The 18,723-nt window shown below is 41.8% G+C and overlaps 1 protein-coding gene across 4 annotated transcripts in view; it reads right to left on the bottom strand.

Annotated features, from left to right (window-relative positions):
* Positions 1-59: 59 nt before the first annotated feature.
* The window catches only part of MOCOS (molybdenum cofactor sulfurase), a 55,684-nt gene continuing 37,020 nt past the window's right edge, over positions 60-18,723 (bottom strand). For 2 of the 4 annotated variants that reach the window (XM_036822945.1, XM_036822946.1), the window contains exons 10-15: positions 18,307-18,385; positions 15,598-15,722; positions 10,932-11,037; positions 7,186-7,324; positions 3,551-3,655; positions 60-253 (exon numbers count right to left, since the gene is read on the bottom strand). In XM_036822945.1, the coding sequence (XP_036678840.1) occupies positions 101-253; positions 3,551-3,655; positions 7,186-7,324; positions 10,932-11,037; positions 15,598-15,722; positions 18,307-18,385 (707 nt within the window). In that variant the 3' untranslated portion in view covers positions 60-100. Of the gene's footprint in view, positions 254-3,550; positions 3,656-5,607; positions 5,857-7,185; positions 7,325-10,931; positions 11,038-15,597; positions 15,723-18,306; positions 18,386-18,723 lie in introns of those variants that run through there. The other 2 variants (XR_005016162.1, XR_005016163.1) reach the window with 2 other exon arrangements.

The following is an 18,723-nucleotide window of genomic DNA, read 5'->3' as shown; positions in this document are numbered from 1 at the left end:
ACACAGAGCTGCATTTCAATTATATCTCAACAAAACTGGAAGAAAAAAAAGAATGGAGATAGTTGTAAAAGAGAAATTTTAATATATGCTGAAAAAAACTTTAGGAGATAACTTCCTGATGTTTCTCAGAAGCAGGTAAATCATAGTGTTCTATGTTTTCTTTCAACACAGGGAGCACCTGAGATCCTACAGACAGGTAACATGGAGAAGATAAATCCAAAGAGGTATGCATCAGGTACAGCCCAAAGTTCACCTGTGAACAAAACAGTACCAACAGAAGTTAGGTTATTTTAGCAGCTAAAATAATTTTGTAAATAATAATGTTCCACTAAAATTAAGTCAGATCTTTAAAAACATGTACTGGGACTTGATATGTCCTATCTGCCATTTAGTAGAAGGTAGTGAGAAACAAGGAGAATCCTAATATCCTAGACCACACAGATTCTCATTTTAAAGTGTTCTTTCCCAATAGTCAGCCTATACCTCTTTATTGCTGGACCTATTATTTTCTCCTTCCTGTATACCCTGAGTTTCCCACAGGAGGGCTTCTTCCTCCTCTGGGCCTCTGACCACTGTCAGGCCGATTTCTGCTCTGTTCCCTGATGTAAAAACCATTTTGTGAAAATAAGGGCAAAACTCAGCATTTTCTATAAGAATGCGTGACGTAAACTAAGTTCTCCAAATTCTCCAGAATAAGGATGGGAGGTCGAAAATGAAGAGTTGTGTAAGTCTACGCAAGGTTTGCCATCATCAGAGAGAGAAAAACAAATATCATATATGAACACATATATGTGGAATCTAGAAAAATGGTATAGATCAGAGGTCCACAACCCCTGGGCTGCGGACCACTAGCGGTCCGCGGTCTGTTAGGAACAGGGCCGCACAGCCGGAGGTGAGCAGCGGGCGAGCGAGCAAAGCTGCATCTGCCACTCCCCATCGCTCCCCATCGCTCCCGCTCGCATTACTGCCTGAACCATCCCGGCGCCTCCCATCCCCGTCCATGGAAAAACTGTCTTCCACGAAACCGGTCCCTGGTGCCAAAAAGGTTGGGGACTGCTGGTATAAATGATCTTATTTGCAAAGTAGAGAGAGAGACATAGACGTAGAAAATAAATGTATGGATACCAAGGGGGAAAGGGGGTGGGGTGGGAGGAATTGGGAGATTGCGATTGATACATATATACTATTGATACTATGTATAAAATAGAGAACTAATGAGGACATACGGTATATAGCACAGGGAACTCTACTTAATGCACTGTGGTGACCTAAATGCGAAGGAAATCCAAAAAATAGGGGATATATGTATATGTATAGCTGATTCATTTTGCTGTACAGTAGAAACTAACACAATATTGTAAAGAAACTATACTCCAAAAAAAATTAATTAAAAAAAAAACCTACAAAAAAAAAACAAAAACCTACAAACAGTGAGAGCTGGAGAGGGCGTGGAGAAAGGGAACCCTCCTATGCTGTTGGTGAGAATGGAAATTGATAATAGCCACTGTGGAGAACAGTATAGAGGTTCCTTAAAAAACTAAAAATAGAGCTACCAGTATGATCAAGCGGTCCCACTCCTGGGCGTATATCCAGAGAAAGCCATGATTCAAAAGGACACATGCACCCCAAGGTTCATTGCAGCCCTATTTGCAATAGCCAAGACATGGAAGCAACCAAAATGTCCATCAACACATGAATGGATAAAGGAGATGTGGTCCATATAGACAATGGAGTATTACTCAGCCATAAAAAGGAATGAGATAACGCCATCTGCAGCAACACTGACGGACCTAGAGATGATCATACTAACTGAACCAAGTCAGACAGGGAAAGACAAATATCATAGGATATCACTTATAGATGGAATCTAAAAATTGATACAAATGAACTACTTGACAAAACAGAAACAGACTCGCAGACTTACAAAAAAAACTTATGGTTGGGGTGGGGGGAAGCGGGGGGGAGGGATAAATTAGGAGGTTGGGATTAACATATACACACTAACATATATATAAAACAGATCATCAACAAGGACCTGCTCTACAGCACAGGGAACTCTACTTGGCACTCTGTAATAACCCAAATGGGGAAAGAATCAGAAAAAGAATAGATATATGGATATGTATAAGTGAATCAAGTTGCTGTCCACCTCAAACAAACACAACATTGTAAGTCAACTCTGCACCAATATAAAATAAAAGTTAAATTAAAAAAAAAAAAGTTTGCCATCAATGCAAGTGAGCCACTAACAACACTTCGGAGTATGTGATGTGCTCCCAGATCTGTGATAACATCAGTTGGCCACCACCACGTTCCAGGCCCCAAGCTAGGGACTGGGGATAAATTAATTCCTTAATATTTGTGTACATATAGGTGAAGAGTACACAGGAACTCTCTGTACTATCTTTGCAATTTTTCTGTAAATCTAAAATTATTCCAAATTTAAAAAATAAAAAGATTTGTGCACAAGAATTATTGTGATGCTGAGAAATACCACTTCCAGGTACCATAGTATTGTGCCCACACATCCTCTCTCTTGGCAACCTGCATGGGGCAGGCTCCAGGTCCCCACTCCCCCAGTTGGCACGGCCTGCCACAGCTGAGCAAACAGACTTGTTGGTATAATACTCAAGCGCAACAGCTCTGCAGACCATACCTATCCATATCCGTAAGGAGAGTTTTGTCAATCAAATACTGTGAAACAAAACTCTGGTTTTGGAGAAACACAGGAAACAATGCAGAACATTTTACCATGAGTTAACTTGCCAGTTTATTACTGGGAAGAGATGAAATGCTTGCATTATTTCTGTTAATTTTCAAGAATTGTTCCATGCAGCCTGATTGCTTATTTGGTTTCCTGGAATTCTTCTCAAACCAAAAGTCCTGACAGAAAGTGCAAGCCCAGAAATAAATGGATGTTCCTAATGAATCAATCTCTTAGAAGTTCAGCTTTTATAATCTGGGATCCACAACAACACTTAGTCATTTTAGCCCTCAAGAAGATGACTTACAAACTTAGTATAGTGAAATTTATTTTCTATGCAGCTACCCTATTCACCATAAGGCATTTTTATTCTTCATGAGATTTCTGTGGCAAAGAAAATAATGATTGAGACAATAGAATTACTTTACTTATTTACTATTTCTCTCTTTTTTTTCCCCTTGGCCGCACCGCCCAGCATGCAGTATCTTAGTTCGTAGACCAGGGGTGGAACCCGTGCCCCCTGCAGTGCAAGCATGGAGTCTTAACCACTGGACTACCAGGGAAGTCCCCCCCTTTTTTTTTTTAACTATTTCTTATCTATACCCCATATCTCTTCAACAAGATTTGAAAGCATCAAAAATACATGTAATAAAAATAGTGAGGAAATGAATGGAAAGGAAAAATAAGACTGTGTTGCCGATAAGGTCTGAACCTTGATGGTAGCCCGTCAGCCTTACAATGTTCTCCCACTTCTAAAAATTACTCAGCACTATTAAGGATTAGTTCTGGTGTAGACAATGCATCAAGAACTTAAAATGGGGTGTCATTTTTAGCAGTCATGCTTACCTTTCTCTCTCGCCTCTCAGAAAGCTTTTGGAAAACATTTCGGTTTCGCTGCCCAGTTTGCTGATCGATGCAAATCATCTGGCATCTGTGACAAGGTCCCACAACCTGGGAGGTGAGAAGGGAAAAGACAGTGCTGCCATGAAAGTGACCAGACTGTCACACTCTGCAGGGAGGAATCTGGGTCCAGGAGGAATCGTTGTAAACAGCCAATATCAGACTCACAGAGAAATACTCAAACTGCAAGGAGCCAGGAAGTGCCACCTCTTCCCAATGCCCACTAGGGAATCACCCACATTCGTTTATCAGCTTAAAGGCTACTGCATCAGGGCTTTGAAGAAAACGAAGAGTGGTTGTGACTCACAGGTGGTTATCAGGGAATGCTGGGCTTCCTCCAGGGAAGAAAAGAACTGATTGGAGGGCACACTGGGAGAAGATCAACAGCCACACACCCTGAGCTGCTTTCGTGGCCACAGATCGCTCGAGACTGCGAGACGGCAGCAAGTAGCTCACGCAACCACATGCGCCCCTGTGAAACACACTGGCTGAGAGCTGAGAGCCACTGGCTGAGAGCTGAGAGCCGCTGGCTTTCTTTCTCTTTTTTAATTACTCCACAATACATAACGGACATTGTTCGGTGTCCGTTCACAGACAGCTACCTCATCCCCGGATTCTGCAGTTTTCACCAAGGCCTGGCATTCCCATGGGTTGACGCGCTTAGCTCTTCTCCTTTGAAGCCATGTGCATAATTTCTAATGCTTTGCTGTAATCAATAATTTTGCAATAAAGGTCTTAATTCACATAACTCTCTTTCCTGTTTGAATTTTTCTTCAGGCTAAATCTCCCAAAAGGAGATTATAAAGTCAACAGGTATAAACCTTTTATGACTTGATGATATCCAGTGAAAAATTGCTTTCCAAAAGAGATGTGTTAGATCTTTCTGCATTGCAACTGCTTCAGCACTGAGTATTATCACCAACAAACATCTCTTAAGCATTTACTTAAAAAAAAATTTTTAATTGAAGTATAGTTGATTTACAATGTCTCAGGTACACAGCAAAGTGATCTGAAAAAAGAATATGAATTATATAAATATATATATAATATTTATATTTATATAATATAATACATATTTATAATTTATATAAATATAATATTTATATTTATGTTATATATTTATATATAATATAATAAGAATATAAATATATAATATAAATATATTCTTTTTTCAGATTCTTTTCCATTATAGGTTATTGCAAGATATCAAGTATAGTTCCCTGTGCTATACAGTAAGTCCTTGTTGTTTATCTATTTTATATATATTAGCATGTATCTATTAATCCCAGATTCCTAATTTAGCATTTACTTTTTGAAAGGCACAGTATTAACTATAGCTTATACTTTTTAATGCCTGCACAGGACGACATTGTATGGATGTAGTGTACTTTATTTAATCAACTTCCCTTTTATGGAGACACAGATGTAGAAAACAAACATATGGATACCAAGGGGGAAGGGGGTGGGCGGGAGGAATTGGGAGTTTGGGATTGACCTATATTCACTATTGGTACTATGTATAAAATAGATAACTAATGAGAACATACAGCACAGGGAACTATACAGCACAGGGAACTCGACTTAATGCACTGTGGTGACCTAAATGGGAAGGAAATCCAAAAAAGAGGGGATATATGTGTATGTATAGCTGATTCATTTTGCTGTACAGTAGAAACTAACATAATACTGTAAAGCAACTATACTTCAATAAAAATTAATTTTAAAAAACTTCCCTTTTATGGATATTTAGGATGTTCTCCAATGTTTCATATTTATAAAGTATTGCAATGAGTAATTTTGTAATATATCTTTGCATACTTGTAAGAGTATTTTTTATGGGATAGATTTCTATGAGTGAAATTATTGGGTCAAAGGGCATGCATATTTTAACTTTCATTAATTGATGTTTATTAAGTGTCATGACCTGAAGAAAGCAAAGCATCTCAGAAAGGTTTTTGTAGAGTCCTTCTTGTATTCATGTACCCAGGTACCTTACAACTTACTTGTTACAAGGTAAGTTTCTGACAGTGATCCTAGTCTAGTTGTAGTGCTTTCTCTTTTCCTTCTTTTCTTCCTTTATTTCTCCCTCTCTCTCTTCATCTATCATATATTTAGTGCCTACTCTGTACCAGGCAGGATGTGTAAGAGCAGGTGCTTTTACAGCATGGCAGGGACACAGCAACAGAAAATGAAGAAGAGTCAGCCGGGATGGAGGAATGAGTGGAACGACAGAAGGCTGGTGCCAGAGAGGTCTGTGGAAGAGAAAAGAGATGATTCTTTCAAGGGGGAGCAGCTTCCAGGATAAGAGGAAGTTTGGAGAGTTAAATGGATAACAAAGATCTTTCGGACATTTTTTTTTTCTTTTGGTGCCACGCAGTTTATCCCTACCCCAAACCCCAGACCTCTGAAATCCTTCATTAAAGGGTTAAATTATTGTTTACTGCTTTCCTCGAAGTTAGAGTGATGTTCCATTTGAGTGCAGTAGCCCTATTACAATCAGTTTATACAACTGGCTAATTACTGTTATTAAGATAATTTCATTCCCCACTGAAGAACTGGGCACATTCTGTGCAGATGACCCATCCTTCTGTCCCCAGCTATTCCATAGCTTTCCTGCCCATTCATTCCATCAGCAGTTTGGAGCACTTACTCTGGGTAAGGACTGTCCTAGACCCCAGAGGAACAGCAGGGACTAAACAGACTTGGTCCCTACCCTCGTATGCTCTGAAGAAATAAGGAGACACTGTGCAGAGTGTGACCTTGTGGTGGGTCAGGAACAGCCTTTCCAAGGAGGTAACATCCGAGCTGAGACCCTGTAGGAGCTGCAGGAAAAGTGCTCCAGGTGGAATGGACAGCAGGGCTAAGGTGCTAAGGCAGGAAGGTTGGCTTGTTTAGGGAATGGAGAGAAGGTCTGCAGGACAGGCAGAGCGGGAGGGGTGATGAGCTCGGGGAGATGGGAGAGGCCGGGGGGTCAGATCTCGGGGGCCTTATCCGCCCTAAGGAGGAATGTAGATGTTAGCTGAAGACTTCAGGTTTGGGGAGCCCAAAGCCTGGGGAGGGAGGGCATCCTGGAGGCTTTGCCTCTAACTGCAAGCTCCTCCCCAGCTGCCAACGAGGCCAGAAGCGAGAGAGCATGGGGAGAAGGTACAGCCACGACGGGCGCTGAGGGACCATGAGGCATCTGGGTCCTCCTCCACAAGCTCCAGACAGCGAGAAAATCCAGCACGTTTAAGGAGTAGGACGTTCTCATAGACACAAGTATTCCAAGAAACAGAGTTGAAGCCTAGACACGGCGACAAGGTCTGTACCTTCATCACCTGTACGTTCTCTCTTCCCCACGTGAAACTGCTGCCCTCCTCGGAGGAAGGAGGGATGGATCATTCCAAGGGGCACCCCAGGATGCAGATGTTACATACCCTCCTGCTGAGATTTTGTGGGTAAGAGTCAACGCTTGGCGGGGGAGGGGGGGCACGTGATGGGGCATGGGATTCCCTGCTACCTGCTACCATCCCGGCCTAGGACTGAGGTCAATCCCCACTGGCAACCCTTGAGGAAGGATAATAGAACTTCTGGGAACTTACCTGGAAATGCAAGGAACCAACTGAAATTTCATCCCATTTCTCTTCTTCAAAAGCCCTTGTTCCATTGGTAATAATATTGGCACGGAAACGTGAGATGAGATTGTTCACTGGGAATAATTCTTCCTTTCCATTCTCATCACTGTTTAAGACGTACCAAAGAGAGAAAAGGTGGGGAAGGGTGGATAACTGCACTACTGTAATAATTCAACATTCCTACCACTCGATGCCTGAGTTCAGCAATTGTACTCTGGCCTGAGGCCTAGATGATCAGAACAAGCTTTTATCATGAGTGCAAGGCCAAGAGACACACATCTGTCGGACAGGCCTCCATGATCTCCCTGGAATATTGTCCCATCTCCATGGAGAAGCCCACAAGAGGCAGTGCAATGGGTGAGCAGATCTTTGCTGAAGAGATGAAGAACTTTGGAAACCAAGTGAACTGGGATCGAGTGAATAAACTTATGAGAAAATATCAATTCTACAGAGTCAGGACAAGGCATTTAAAGACCGTCAACAGGCTTAATTGTCAAGGACCTAAAAAGTATCAAGAGCTCACACTCTTTTTGGATATTAGAACATCATAAAGCAACATAGAGTATACATGGGAGGTTTTAATATTTATTTCCTATAGAGAACCGATTGGTGGTTGCCAGGGGTTGGGGGAAGGGTGGGCAAAATGGGTGAAAGGGGTCAAAAGGTACAATCTTCCAGTTATAAAATAAACAAGTCATGGGGATGTAATGTATAGCATGGCAACTATAGTTAATAATACTGTATTGTCTAAAAAACTACTGTATTGCATATTTAAAAGGTGCTAAGAGAATAAATCTTAAGTACTCATCACAAGAAAAAAATTTTGCGGGACTTCCCTGGTGGTGCAGTGGTTAAGAATCCACCTGCCAGCGCGGGGGACGCGGGTTCAATCCCTGGTCCGGGAAGATCCCACATGCCACGGAGCAACTAAGCCCGTGCGCCACAACTACTGAGCCTGCACTCTAGAGCCCGCGAGTCACAACTACTGAGCCCACATGCCACAACTACTGAAGCCCACGTGACTAGAGCCCGTGCTCCACAACAAAGACACGCCACTGCAATGAGAAGCCTGAGCACCATAACAGAGTAGCCCCCGCTCTCCGCAACTAGAGAAAGCCTGCACATAGCAATGAACACCCAACACAGACAAAAATAAATAAATAAATAAATAAATAAATTTATTAAAAAAAGAAAAAGAAATAAACAATCTTAAAAAAAAAATTTCCAGCTATGTGTGATGACAGATGTTTACTAGACTTACTGTGATCATTTCTCAGTATATACAAATATAGAATCATGTTGTACACCTGAAACTAATATAATGTTGCATGTCAATTGTATCTCGATTAAAAAAATTTTTTTAAAGCCTTATATTCTTTTTTTTTAAAATTTATTTATTTATTTACGTTTGGCTGCATTGGGTCTTCATTGCTGCGTGCGGGCTTTCTCTAGTTGCGGTGAGCGGGGGCTACTCTTCGTTGCAGTGCGCAGGCTTCTCATTGTGGTGGCTTCTCTTGTTGCAGAGCATGAGCTCTAGGCACGAGGGCTTCAGTAGTTGTAGCACGTGGGCTCAGTAGTTGTGGCTCGCAGGCTCTAGAGTGCAGGCTCAGTAGTTGTGGCGCACGGGCTTAGCTGCTCTGCAGCATGTGGGATCTTCCTGGACCAGGGCTCGAACCTGTGTCCACTGCATCACCAGGCGGACTCTTAACCACTGCGCCACCAGGGAAGTCCCCTCGATTAAAAATTTTATTTCCTAGCTTCCATCCCGTTTGCAGTTTTAACTAAGCATATGTTATTTTTGTAATTCTTGTTTAAAATTTTTGTTTATTAGCACAAGTTACCATAAAACAGCTCCTTGCACCTCCATGCACCCCCTCCCCTAAGGTAAAAAAGCACTGAAAAAGCATCTGAAAACTTCAACAGAGGAACACACTGTATGATCCCATTAAATTGAGTTTAAGAAAAGGTGAACTCTCTAGGGTGAAAGAAGGCATAATAGTGGCAACCTTCAGTGTGGTTGACTAAGAAGGGATATGAGGAAGGGGTCTAGGGTTCTAGAAATGTTCTCTACTTGATCTGGATGGTGGTTACGTGGGTATATACATCTGTAGACATTCACTAAACTATGTACTTATGATTTTTGCACTTTGTTGTACTTTAATAAAAATTTTTGAAGTTTGGAGGGAGGGAAATCCTTGAGCATGACTGGAATTTGCCCTGGAGACAGAACTGAAAGACGCTGGGGGAGAGTAAGGGGTCCCATGTCTGTATCTCAAAGCCCCTGGCATGTGAAAAGCCAGGGACCAGGATACCCAAGTCCAGCTTTGCCACTAACTATGTGCAACACCCACAATCGATGAGGACTGCAGGGTCCTTGTGGGAAATGAGAGGGTTAGCACTTTCCAGTCCTAAAATCCTTTGATTCTGGATTTACCCTCCAGGTTATAAACAAACAAACAAACAAAAAAACTCCCTTTGTGCTTTGTAATAGGGAAAGTTTTATGTCCAAAAGCTACCATGGCCAGCATGGAGACAGTATCATCCATCAAATTTGAAAACAGAACCAGGGACGCTCACTATGTACTAACCACAGGCTGTTTCTCTTACCTCTGACCACCTGGCCTTCCTACCTCCTGCTTGTCAGCCCTGCACTAAACCAGGACTGCAGGAACCAGGGCTGCAGCAAGCCTGTCCCCACCTCCTCTCTTTCCACACCAAGAATCCCAGAAAACTGCAGACCTGCTCCATCCAGGGCCCAGGGTACCTGAGCAAGCGGGTCACTCAGTACGGGGAAAACTCAGTGAACCCTCAGGGACCAGGCATCACACTTCAGCTCCTAAAGAGGGCAGCCTGGACCTCGGCAAGGGAACACTGTTGTGTGTTTTTGCCAATGACTATAAACAGGAATTACTACAAACAGTCCATTTTTGTAGTTTTTATTAAGCTATACGTGTACATATTTGTGCATGTGCACACATGTGCCCAGGACCACAGGGCATGTGAGCGTCACAGGAGCCCCGGCTCATGGTGTTGACAGGTGTGGACCACGAATGATCTGCCGGTCCCAACTCTTACGTAAGAGCTGGGTGATTTTTCTTTTTTGCCAAAATTGTCTGATTACCTTGGGACTTCAATTTCCTCTGAAGGACAATGAGGGGGCTTGAACCAACCAAGACCCTTTCTAGAGCTGACCTTTCCAGGACCCTTGGGAGATCCCTGGGTGGGAGTGAGCAGGCAAGGGTGCTAGTTCTGTCTGATGATACAAACAAATAGTATCTACAATTACAACTTTAAAAGCTTTCATAACCACTCTTCTTTTCACTCAAAATGACTGTGGAAGTAATGCAAGGCTCCTAGGGGCCAGGGGACAGTGGGAGAGTGGGCAAAAAAGTGGGTCCAATTGCTGGCAATTACATTCAACTAAATGTTTAAGAATTGAAATGATTAAAAATGAGAGTTGGGATTCTCCACTAAGCATCTTGAGGGCATCAAGAAGGACATTGGAAGATAAAAGAGAACCCTCTAAAAGATTAAGGAAAACTGGCCTAAAAAGTTTTGTGACTTCTCTGGGCCTCAGTTTCTCAATGAAGGGTCTGGACTCATGATTCTCAGATCTTTTCTCCCCAAAGAGGTGACCAGCTCACTCCCAGGGGCAAGTAGTTACACCTGTCTGCTATTCCCAAGGTAAATAGCAAATAGTACAGGGATCTTACCTGGTGCTTAATTGCTGCTGAAGTTCCAAAACACTGGATCTGTTTATCAGCAGATACTGTGCCTCATTCACCAGAGAGAGGGTGGCTGTTGTACAAGCAGATTGATCTAAAAGTGATGGAGTATTTAAAAGGAGAGTTGCTGGAGAGGGAAACAACCTAAGTGTCCACTGATAGATAAATGGGTAAGGAAGTGTGGTATACATACACAGTGGAATATTATTCAGCCATAAAAAATGAAATCTCGCCATTTAACGACAAGATGGATGGACCTTGAGGGTATAATGCTAAGTGAAAAGCCAGACGGAGAAAGACATATACTGTATAATCTCACTTAGATACGGAATCTAAAACAAAAAAAAACAAGCTCATAGATCCAGAGAACAGATTGGTGGTTGCCAGAGGCGCGGTGGTGGGGTGGGGGGGGTGGGGGGGGCGGGGGGCAGGCATTGGCGAAATGGGTGAAGGTCAAAAGGTACGAACTTCCAGTTATAAAATAAATAAATCCTGGGGATGTAATGTCTAGTGTGGTGACTACAGTTAATAATACTGTATTGCATATTTGAAAGTTCTCATCATAAGAAAAAAATTTATAACTGTGTGATGATGGATATTAACTAGATTTATTGTGATGATCATTTTGCAATATATACAAATGTCAAATTATTATGTTTTATGCCTGAAACTAATATAATGTTGTATGTCAATTATACCTAAATTTAAAAATTAAGATAAAATAACTTAGAAAAGAAGAGTTGCTTTCTTGGAATGCAAATGAATCACGCTTCCATTGACTTGCATTTTTTTAATTTAATTTTTATCTTATAGTAGAGTGTAGTTGATTTACAATGTTGTGTTAGTTTCAGGTGTAAGCAAAGTGATTCAGCTATACATATACATATATTCATTCTCTTTCAGATTCTTTTCCCATATAGGTTATTACAGAATATTGAGTAGAATTCCTGGCCTGGTTAGTACTTGGATGGAAGACTTGCATTTTTAAATATTAGGGACTGTTTCTAAAAGGAAGAAAATGGTGCCCTGGAAATAAAAAATGTTCTAAGCATGGCTCAAGCTTCTCAAAAACAGAAAGAACATAAGCTCCTAGAATATTGTGTTGATAATCTGGAAAAAAATAATAAAATGCTGAAGTTAAATTGTTCCAGCAAAGGAAACTTGGAGGCAACACTTAGAGGAGGAGAGATGAGGCTGCAGGGTGGAGGTGGGGAAGTGGGCGGGGGGCCCTTCCCCAAGCAAGAAGAAGGGCCTTGATGAGGGTCACAGGCCCGGTGAGATCTTCTGAATCTGGTCAGTGAATCTAGTCAGGGAGAAGCTGGGTTCTGCCCTTGGGCAAGTGTGTAATATTGACTTTAGAAATAAATAATACAAGTTTTAAAACTACTGAAAAGAAAGAAAAAAAAAAAAGAGTGGAAGAAAATATCAAGGGCCTCCAGAACTACTGCAGCCCATCACCCAGCTTCCAGCTCCCACTTTTTGGGCATGCCAAAGCTGTCTTTATACAAGATGTTGATAATAAAGGCTTGGCGGGCCTAAACCTAGTGAGCTGTCTCTGAACTAGGCCTGTGGACCCCAGAGTACCCGAGAATGAACACTTCCAAGAGAATCGCTTACAGATTCTCTACTTCCATGTCTTCTTTGCTAAAATGGCTCTGTCAGAGCAGTGAGGTGCAATCCCAGGCCCTTCCACAAAAGGCCCTTCTCACCCTTCACAGGGCAAAGGCCGCACCTCTCCTATGGCACATTGCCCCTGGGGCCTAAAAATCTCCAGGGTGGAAAACAAAAGACCAGTTCAAAACCCTGGGGTCTGTGCTGAGAAAATAAAAGTCTCTCAGGCTTGGGTGACTGATCCTCCTGTAGGTCAGATGGGTTCCAATTCTTTGCTAACCACAAAACTGCCGGAACTAATTAAGTTGTCAAGTGACAGATGATTAAAGTCATCTTGATGTTAGATCCCTGTGCCTCAGAAGAAAGGTTTGAGTGACAGCACGTTAACCAACACCTTCATCCCCAGCTCTTTATTGACTTAAATAAGATTCTTCAGAAGAGAACCAGTGCTGAACACCAGCTATTCTGATCATAGGTGACAGTCATTCATGGACATGGGAATTAATCACAGGTGGCCAGCCATCTCATTAAGAGATTCCTTTTCCACTATTTTTTTCTCTTTATGTTTAATAACTATTTTTCGAAATTTATAATATACTTTTGTTGCTTTGATCAACTGTGTACTATTAAAAACTATGATAAGAACTCAACCTAGGAAAAATTTCCTAACACTGAGACTCTACAATCACAGGAAACTTTAAAAACTTTTATACATTTCAATTTATATGTAATTTTAGTTTCAGATAAATATGATAGGGTGATCAAGGAAAGATTTTCAAGCATAAAATATATAACACTAAGATAAAATTCCTTCAAGGAAGTGGAATGGAAATACAAGTTGAAGAAAGAAAATGAAAGAAAGAAAATTTCTGTACATTAAAAAACAGTTTGTTTATACACATATTTTTAAATTAATACTCATAAGACTCAAATCACTATGGTATTGAGACTCCACTGGCTTATATTTAAAAGGGCAATGTACAAGTTTTAATTTTAAATGACTACAGGCATACGTTGCTTTATTGCATTTCACTTTATCGTGCCTCGCACGTATTACCTCACAGGTATTAAGATTTTTACAAATTGAATGTTTGTGGCAACCCTGCATTGAGCAAGTCTATTGCACCATTGTTCCAACTGCATTTGCTCACTTCATATCTCTGTGTTGCATTTTGGTAGTTCTCACAATATTTCAAACTTTTTCATTATTATATTTGTTATGGTGATCTGTGATCAGCGATCTTTGATGTTACTATGACTTGCTAAAGGCTCAGATGATGGTTAGAGTTTTTTAGCAAGAAAGTATTTTTAATTAAGTTATGCACACTGATTTTTAGACATAATGCTATTACATACTTAATAGATTACAATAGAGTGTAAACATAACTTTTATACGCACTGGGAAACCAAAAAATTTGTGTGACTTGCTTTATTGTAATGGTCTGGAACCGAACCCTCAATATCTCCAAAGTAAGCCTGTATATTTGCAATATGCTGGAAATCACATCCTTTGCAACTTTTTTTTTTTTTTAATTTAGATGACAACGTAAAGAGGTAGTGTAGCTTTAAAAAATTTCTTCTAAGGTGTACCAACACAAAAATGTTCAAAGGCCTAGACCTAGACCATCAGAGACCTCTCCACCATAAATGGCATCCTTGAAGTATAATATTCACAAGCTGACACTCCTGATTCTGTATCGAGCAGCCAACAGATTCACTCTGCTCCCACCTTTGCCTACCCAGGCCCCATCTCCCACTAGGACAGTCACTGCCGCCTCCTGCCTGGCCTCTTTGCTTCCTTCACTTCCCTCTCCCTTGCAGCCTCCACACCTCACCAGGGGTGCCTTTCTAATGCAAGCTGCATCATGAAACTCCCCAGGGTAGAATTCTTCAGTTCTTCAACCTGAAGACAGTGCTTACTTACTCCTCAGCAGCACATTCATCTCTTCTCCCCAGCTCTGCCCCATCACTCCCCTACCCATGTCCGACCCTCCTAAAGCCTTCTCTGAACCCATGAAATGCCAAGCTCTGCCATGCTGCTCCTCAGTAATCTTCTTGCCTCTCTCTGCCTGGAACCTTCTACTCTCCTGTTAAGATGCAGCTCCAAACTCACCTCTTCCCTGAAGCCCTCCATGACTCACTCCAGGTGTAGATTTACAAGCCAGTCTCCCAGGGAGCTAGTGACTAAGCCAGGTCATTCCTGCACAAACCAGTAATGTGGCAACTCTCCAGTCCATTCATTTATTCATCTGGTATTTACTGAGCAACTACTATGTGCCAGGTCTGTTCTAAACCCTGAATAAAGCAGAGAAAAATCCCTCCCTCACAGAGCTTATGATCTAACAGAGGGAAGACAGAACATAAACAGGATAACTGAGTCAAATGCATGGCCTATAGGATGTGAAAAGTGCCACAGAGAAAAATAAAACAGGGAATGAGCTGAAGGTTCAGGTAGGGGCCCTGGTTCTAAGGAGGGCAGCCAGGCAAGGCTCTCCCGAGAAGGCGACATTTGAGCAGACACCTGAAAACTCCATCTTCCTATATGGTACTGTTAGCTCAAAGTACTTTCTTCTCTGCTGTCTCATTTTATGCTCACAACAGCTTATGGCAGGAAAAACTGTCAAAACCCTTAAATCTAAGTAGTTGAGTTCTACAGAAGTTCAACACCATGAGGTTCAAGGATTTGCCAAGGTCTCAACAACTACTTGGTGTCAGGGCCAAGACTAGAAATCCAGATTTTCTTAGGATACAGCAAGCTACCAATGTTTTTCTTTAACAAAACTTAATTGTGCTTCTAAACTGAGGCAGAGAGCCTGAGCAGAGGCTGCAAGCCCCCCTCGGCCTCCTCGGGCTCATCCTGGAGACCGCACATGGGTCCTGCTGACCTGGGGTCCACCACAGCACCTTTCTGCCAGAGGCTGACCACCCCTACTTTCTGTTCGTGAGCACGTTGCCCTGTCAATCCATTTTGTGGGCCTATTTTCGCGTCTGCAAGGGTAAATCCAAGTGCCTGTCCCCTAAGAAGCAATCCGAAATGTGATACCTTTGCCTCGTTTCCTCCTTGCATTTCTTTGAAAGTCTGAACTTTGTTTGATCAAATGACATGGACGGCCAAAAAACTTTGACAACCAGCTTGAAATTTTTTCTCCACAATCGTAAGTATTTACCCTGGCAGAAAAAAAAAAAAGGAAAGATGTTATATAGTATTCCTTTAAATAATTGAAATAGCAAAAAGTTATGTAATATAATATTATATAATTAATATAATATAATATAATATATAATATAAAAACATGAAGCCCCCAACAAGACAGAAATCTAAAGTGACAAGTGTGCTTAGGTAGTCACAATGAGATTTCCAAGGCACGGGAAGGCCTGGGATCTGGAGCTTATGCAAAGCTTTCAGATCAAATTAAAAGCTTTAGAAATTTCTCTTGAAAGACTTTGTTTATATTACGTACAACCACTGAGAACCACAAAGCTTGGAATTTAAGAGCTTCCAGAGCATTATTTTGCTTTAAGAAGCTCTGGAACCCAGACCCGTGTCCTGGTTTTTTTACTATAGGCCTGACTGGAAAATCTTCTCTCACGGCCACGCTGTAGGGACTGACGTGTTTGGTTTCTGAAAAGAACACTACGGCCATAAGTCACCAATATAAGTACATTTTTTGATCTGGTTTTCTAAAACTCTTCAAACTTCTAGAATTTTTAAATAGAATTTTAAATTTTTAAAAAATTATAATCTACACATCACCAGAACTAATAATGCAAAATTGCTAATAACTTACATTGGGATTACAAGATAGATATTATTGAAAACTTATCCTTAATTTTTACTGGGAAAAATAGTTGCCTTTAGGATCTAGAAAGGAAAGGGAAGAATGAAACATTGCTTTGTAGACATTCTCTCTGGTGATTTGAGAGATGCACCTAAGTCCATTTTTCATTATATTGAGTACTTGTGGTTCTGAGTATAAGAAGCCTGACCTCTAGCTATCGAAAAGCTTTATTAACCAGAAAATGCCATTCCTCTCAGATGCAGCTAAATGAAATCTACAACCAGGGAAGAGCCTGATAAATAATTGCAGGTACCCCTAGATGGCTATATTTCTCTCTATGAGAAGATTTGTTATAGTGACATGCAGAAATGTTTACCCAAAATTCATTGCCCTAATTGAAAATGTGGTATGATGAGTGTTTAAATCTGCACAAGAACTAGCAAGAGGATGCAGAGTGTGCTCACCCCTTGGGCTCCAGGATGGGCCAGGGCCCATGATGCTCAATTGTATAGAGCACGATCTTCATGCTATCACCTTCCCACCTTTCCTGAGCACATAGCCCTTCATCATCCCAGCGTGACCTGGGGCACTAAAAACTTGAGTCCAATTTGGATGTAGCTTGAGTATTTGACATATCATTTCATGACTTACTTGTTTGCAGTGCAGAAGGAAATGTACTCTGACCCAGTACTATGCATATCACCAACTACTGAGCACAAACATACCCACCAACTACTTTATTGTGTTAACTAATAGGCAATTCGCATTTTAAAAGACTTCTACTGTATATAAATCCCTACTGAACTGTTAGAGTTAACCATTTTAGTATTTGGGGGGGTAAACTAGTTGGGGTATTAGATGCGCTGGGAACCCATCAGATAGGGGCCCACAATCAGAAAATTTGTATTCCACATGTTTTCAGGTTGAAATTAGATTTAGGTTAAAAGGGATGCAGAAATTTGATGTATTCAATAAATTGATTTGTAAATATTTACGATCAAGAAATAAAATGAAATCCTATAACACTCAACCTCATTTTCTACGTTTCCTAGAATTTAGCAGATGATTTATCATCAATAACTCAGAGTAGGTAATAATCCACAACTATATGGAATATAATTGTTGAATTATCACCTGGAAGTTCTACAACCTGAGGGACACCTTGACACCCCCCTCAGCTTCCACATCCAATTCATCGGCGAGTTCAGGTTATTCTACCTCCAGAATATATTATATCTGACGCCCACCTGATTTCCTCTCTGACCCTGATCCAAGCCTCCATCTCATCTCACCTGTGTTACTAACACAGATGCTCAGCTGGCCTTCCCACTTGCACCTTTAGCATCTTCCAACTTTTCTACACCCACCAGCCAATCTTTTCAAGCTGTGAATCGGGTCCCTTGACTCACCACTCCCCTGCGGCCACCCCTCTGAGCTCCACCATGCCTCCTCCAAACTGTCCCCTGCCTCACCTCACCTCCCTCCACACCACACTGTTCCAGGGTCTGCAGGAAGCAACACAGACAGTCCTGCTCTCTCGGGGTCGGCATTCTAGCAGGAGGGACTGCACGTATATGTTGGGGAAAAGATTAATGAGAAGGAGAAGAATTCAGCAGAGCAAGTGGAGAGGGAGGGGCTGGCTCCTAGGGGAGGTCAGGTGGCCCCTCTGAGAAGGAGGCTTTTCAGCAGAGACCCCATGGAGGTGAGGAAGTGAACCCTGCGGGGGTGTAAACAGGGAAAGAGCATTCCAGGCAGAGGGAACAGCAAGTGCAAAGTCCTAAGGAGGGAGCATGCTTAGTAGGTGTGAAGAAGAGCTAGGAGCCAGCGTGGTGGGAGTGGAGTGTGCGAGGGGGAAGCGGCAGCAGACTGGACAGAGGATGCAGCCGAGGACTGATGGCACAGGGCATTGCTCTCTCCCCCCCTCTGAGCCGCCCTGCAGCTAGACCTGCGAGTTTCACCTGCTGCAGCCTCACCTGTCCGCACAGACCTTGCTTTGGCAAATCTGAGCTGGTTTGCTGTTCTCCTCAAGTGGCACCGCTATAGGCTCCATCCCTATCGAATAAAGGTTAGAGACAAATTTATCATCATGGAAAAAAAACCAAGTATGTCCAAAAAAAGTCCATTATCCTGAAATATACAAGAATTTTAATGACCCTGGAAATTGGTTGAATCAAGTAAGTGGCTGAGTCTTGGAAAGCTCTTTATAACACAGAGATTCTCTTCATCATTATCGGTACCACCAACAGCGTGTGCATTGAGCAGCTTTGTCATGGAAGCCTCTGCACTGGGGCAGTCACATCCACAGTCCCTGGAATACTACAAATTCCTCTGAAAGCTTTCTCTACCTCTTCATGACTCCACATCCTGACATCATTGCTCACTAAGCTACC

The sequence above is a fragment of the Balaenoptera musculus genome, chromosome 14 (assembly GCF_009873245.2).
Source record: "Balaenoptera musculus isolate JJ_BM4_2016_0621 chromosome 14, mBalMus1.pri.v3, whole genome shotgun sequence".
Taxonomy (NCBI): Eukaryota; Metazoa; Chordata; class Mammalia; order Artiodactyla; family Balaenopteridae; genus Balaenoptera; species Balaenoptera musculus.
The sequence above is the reverse complement of the archived record's forward strand: the minus strand, read 5'-3'. Positions and strand labels throughout refer to the sequence as shown.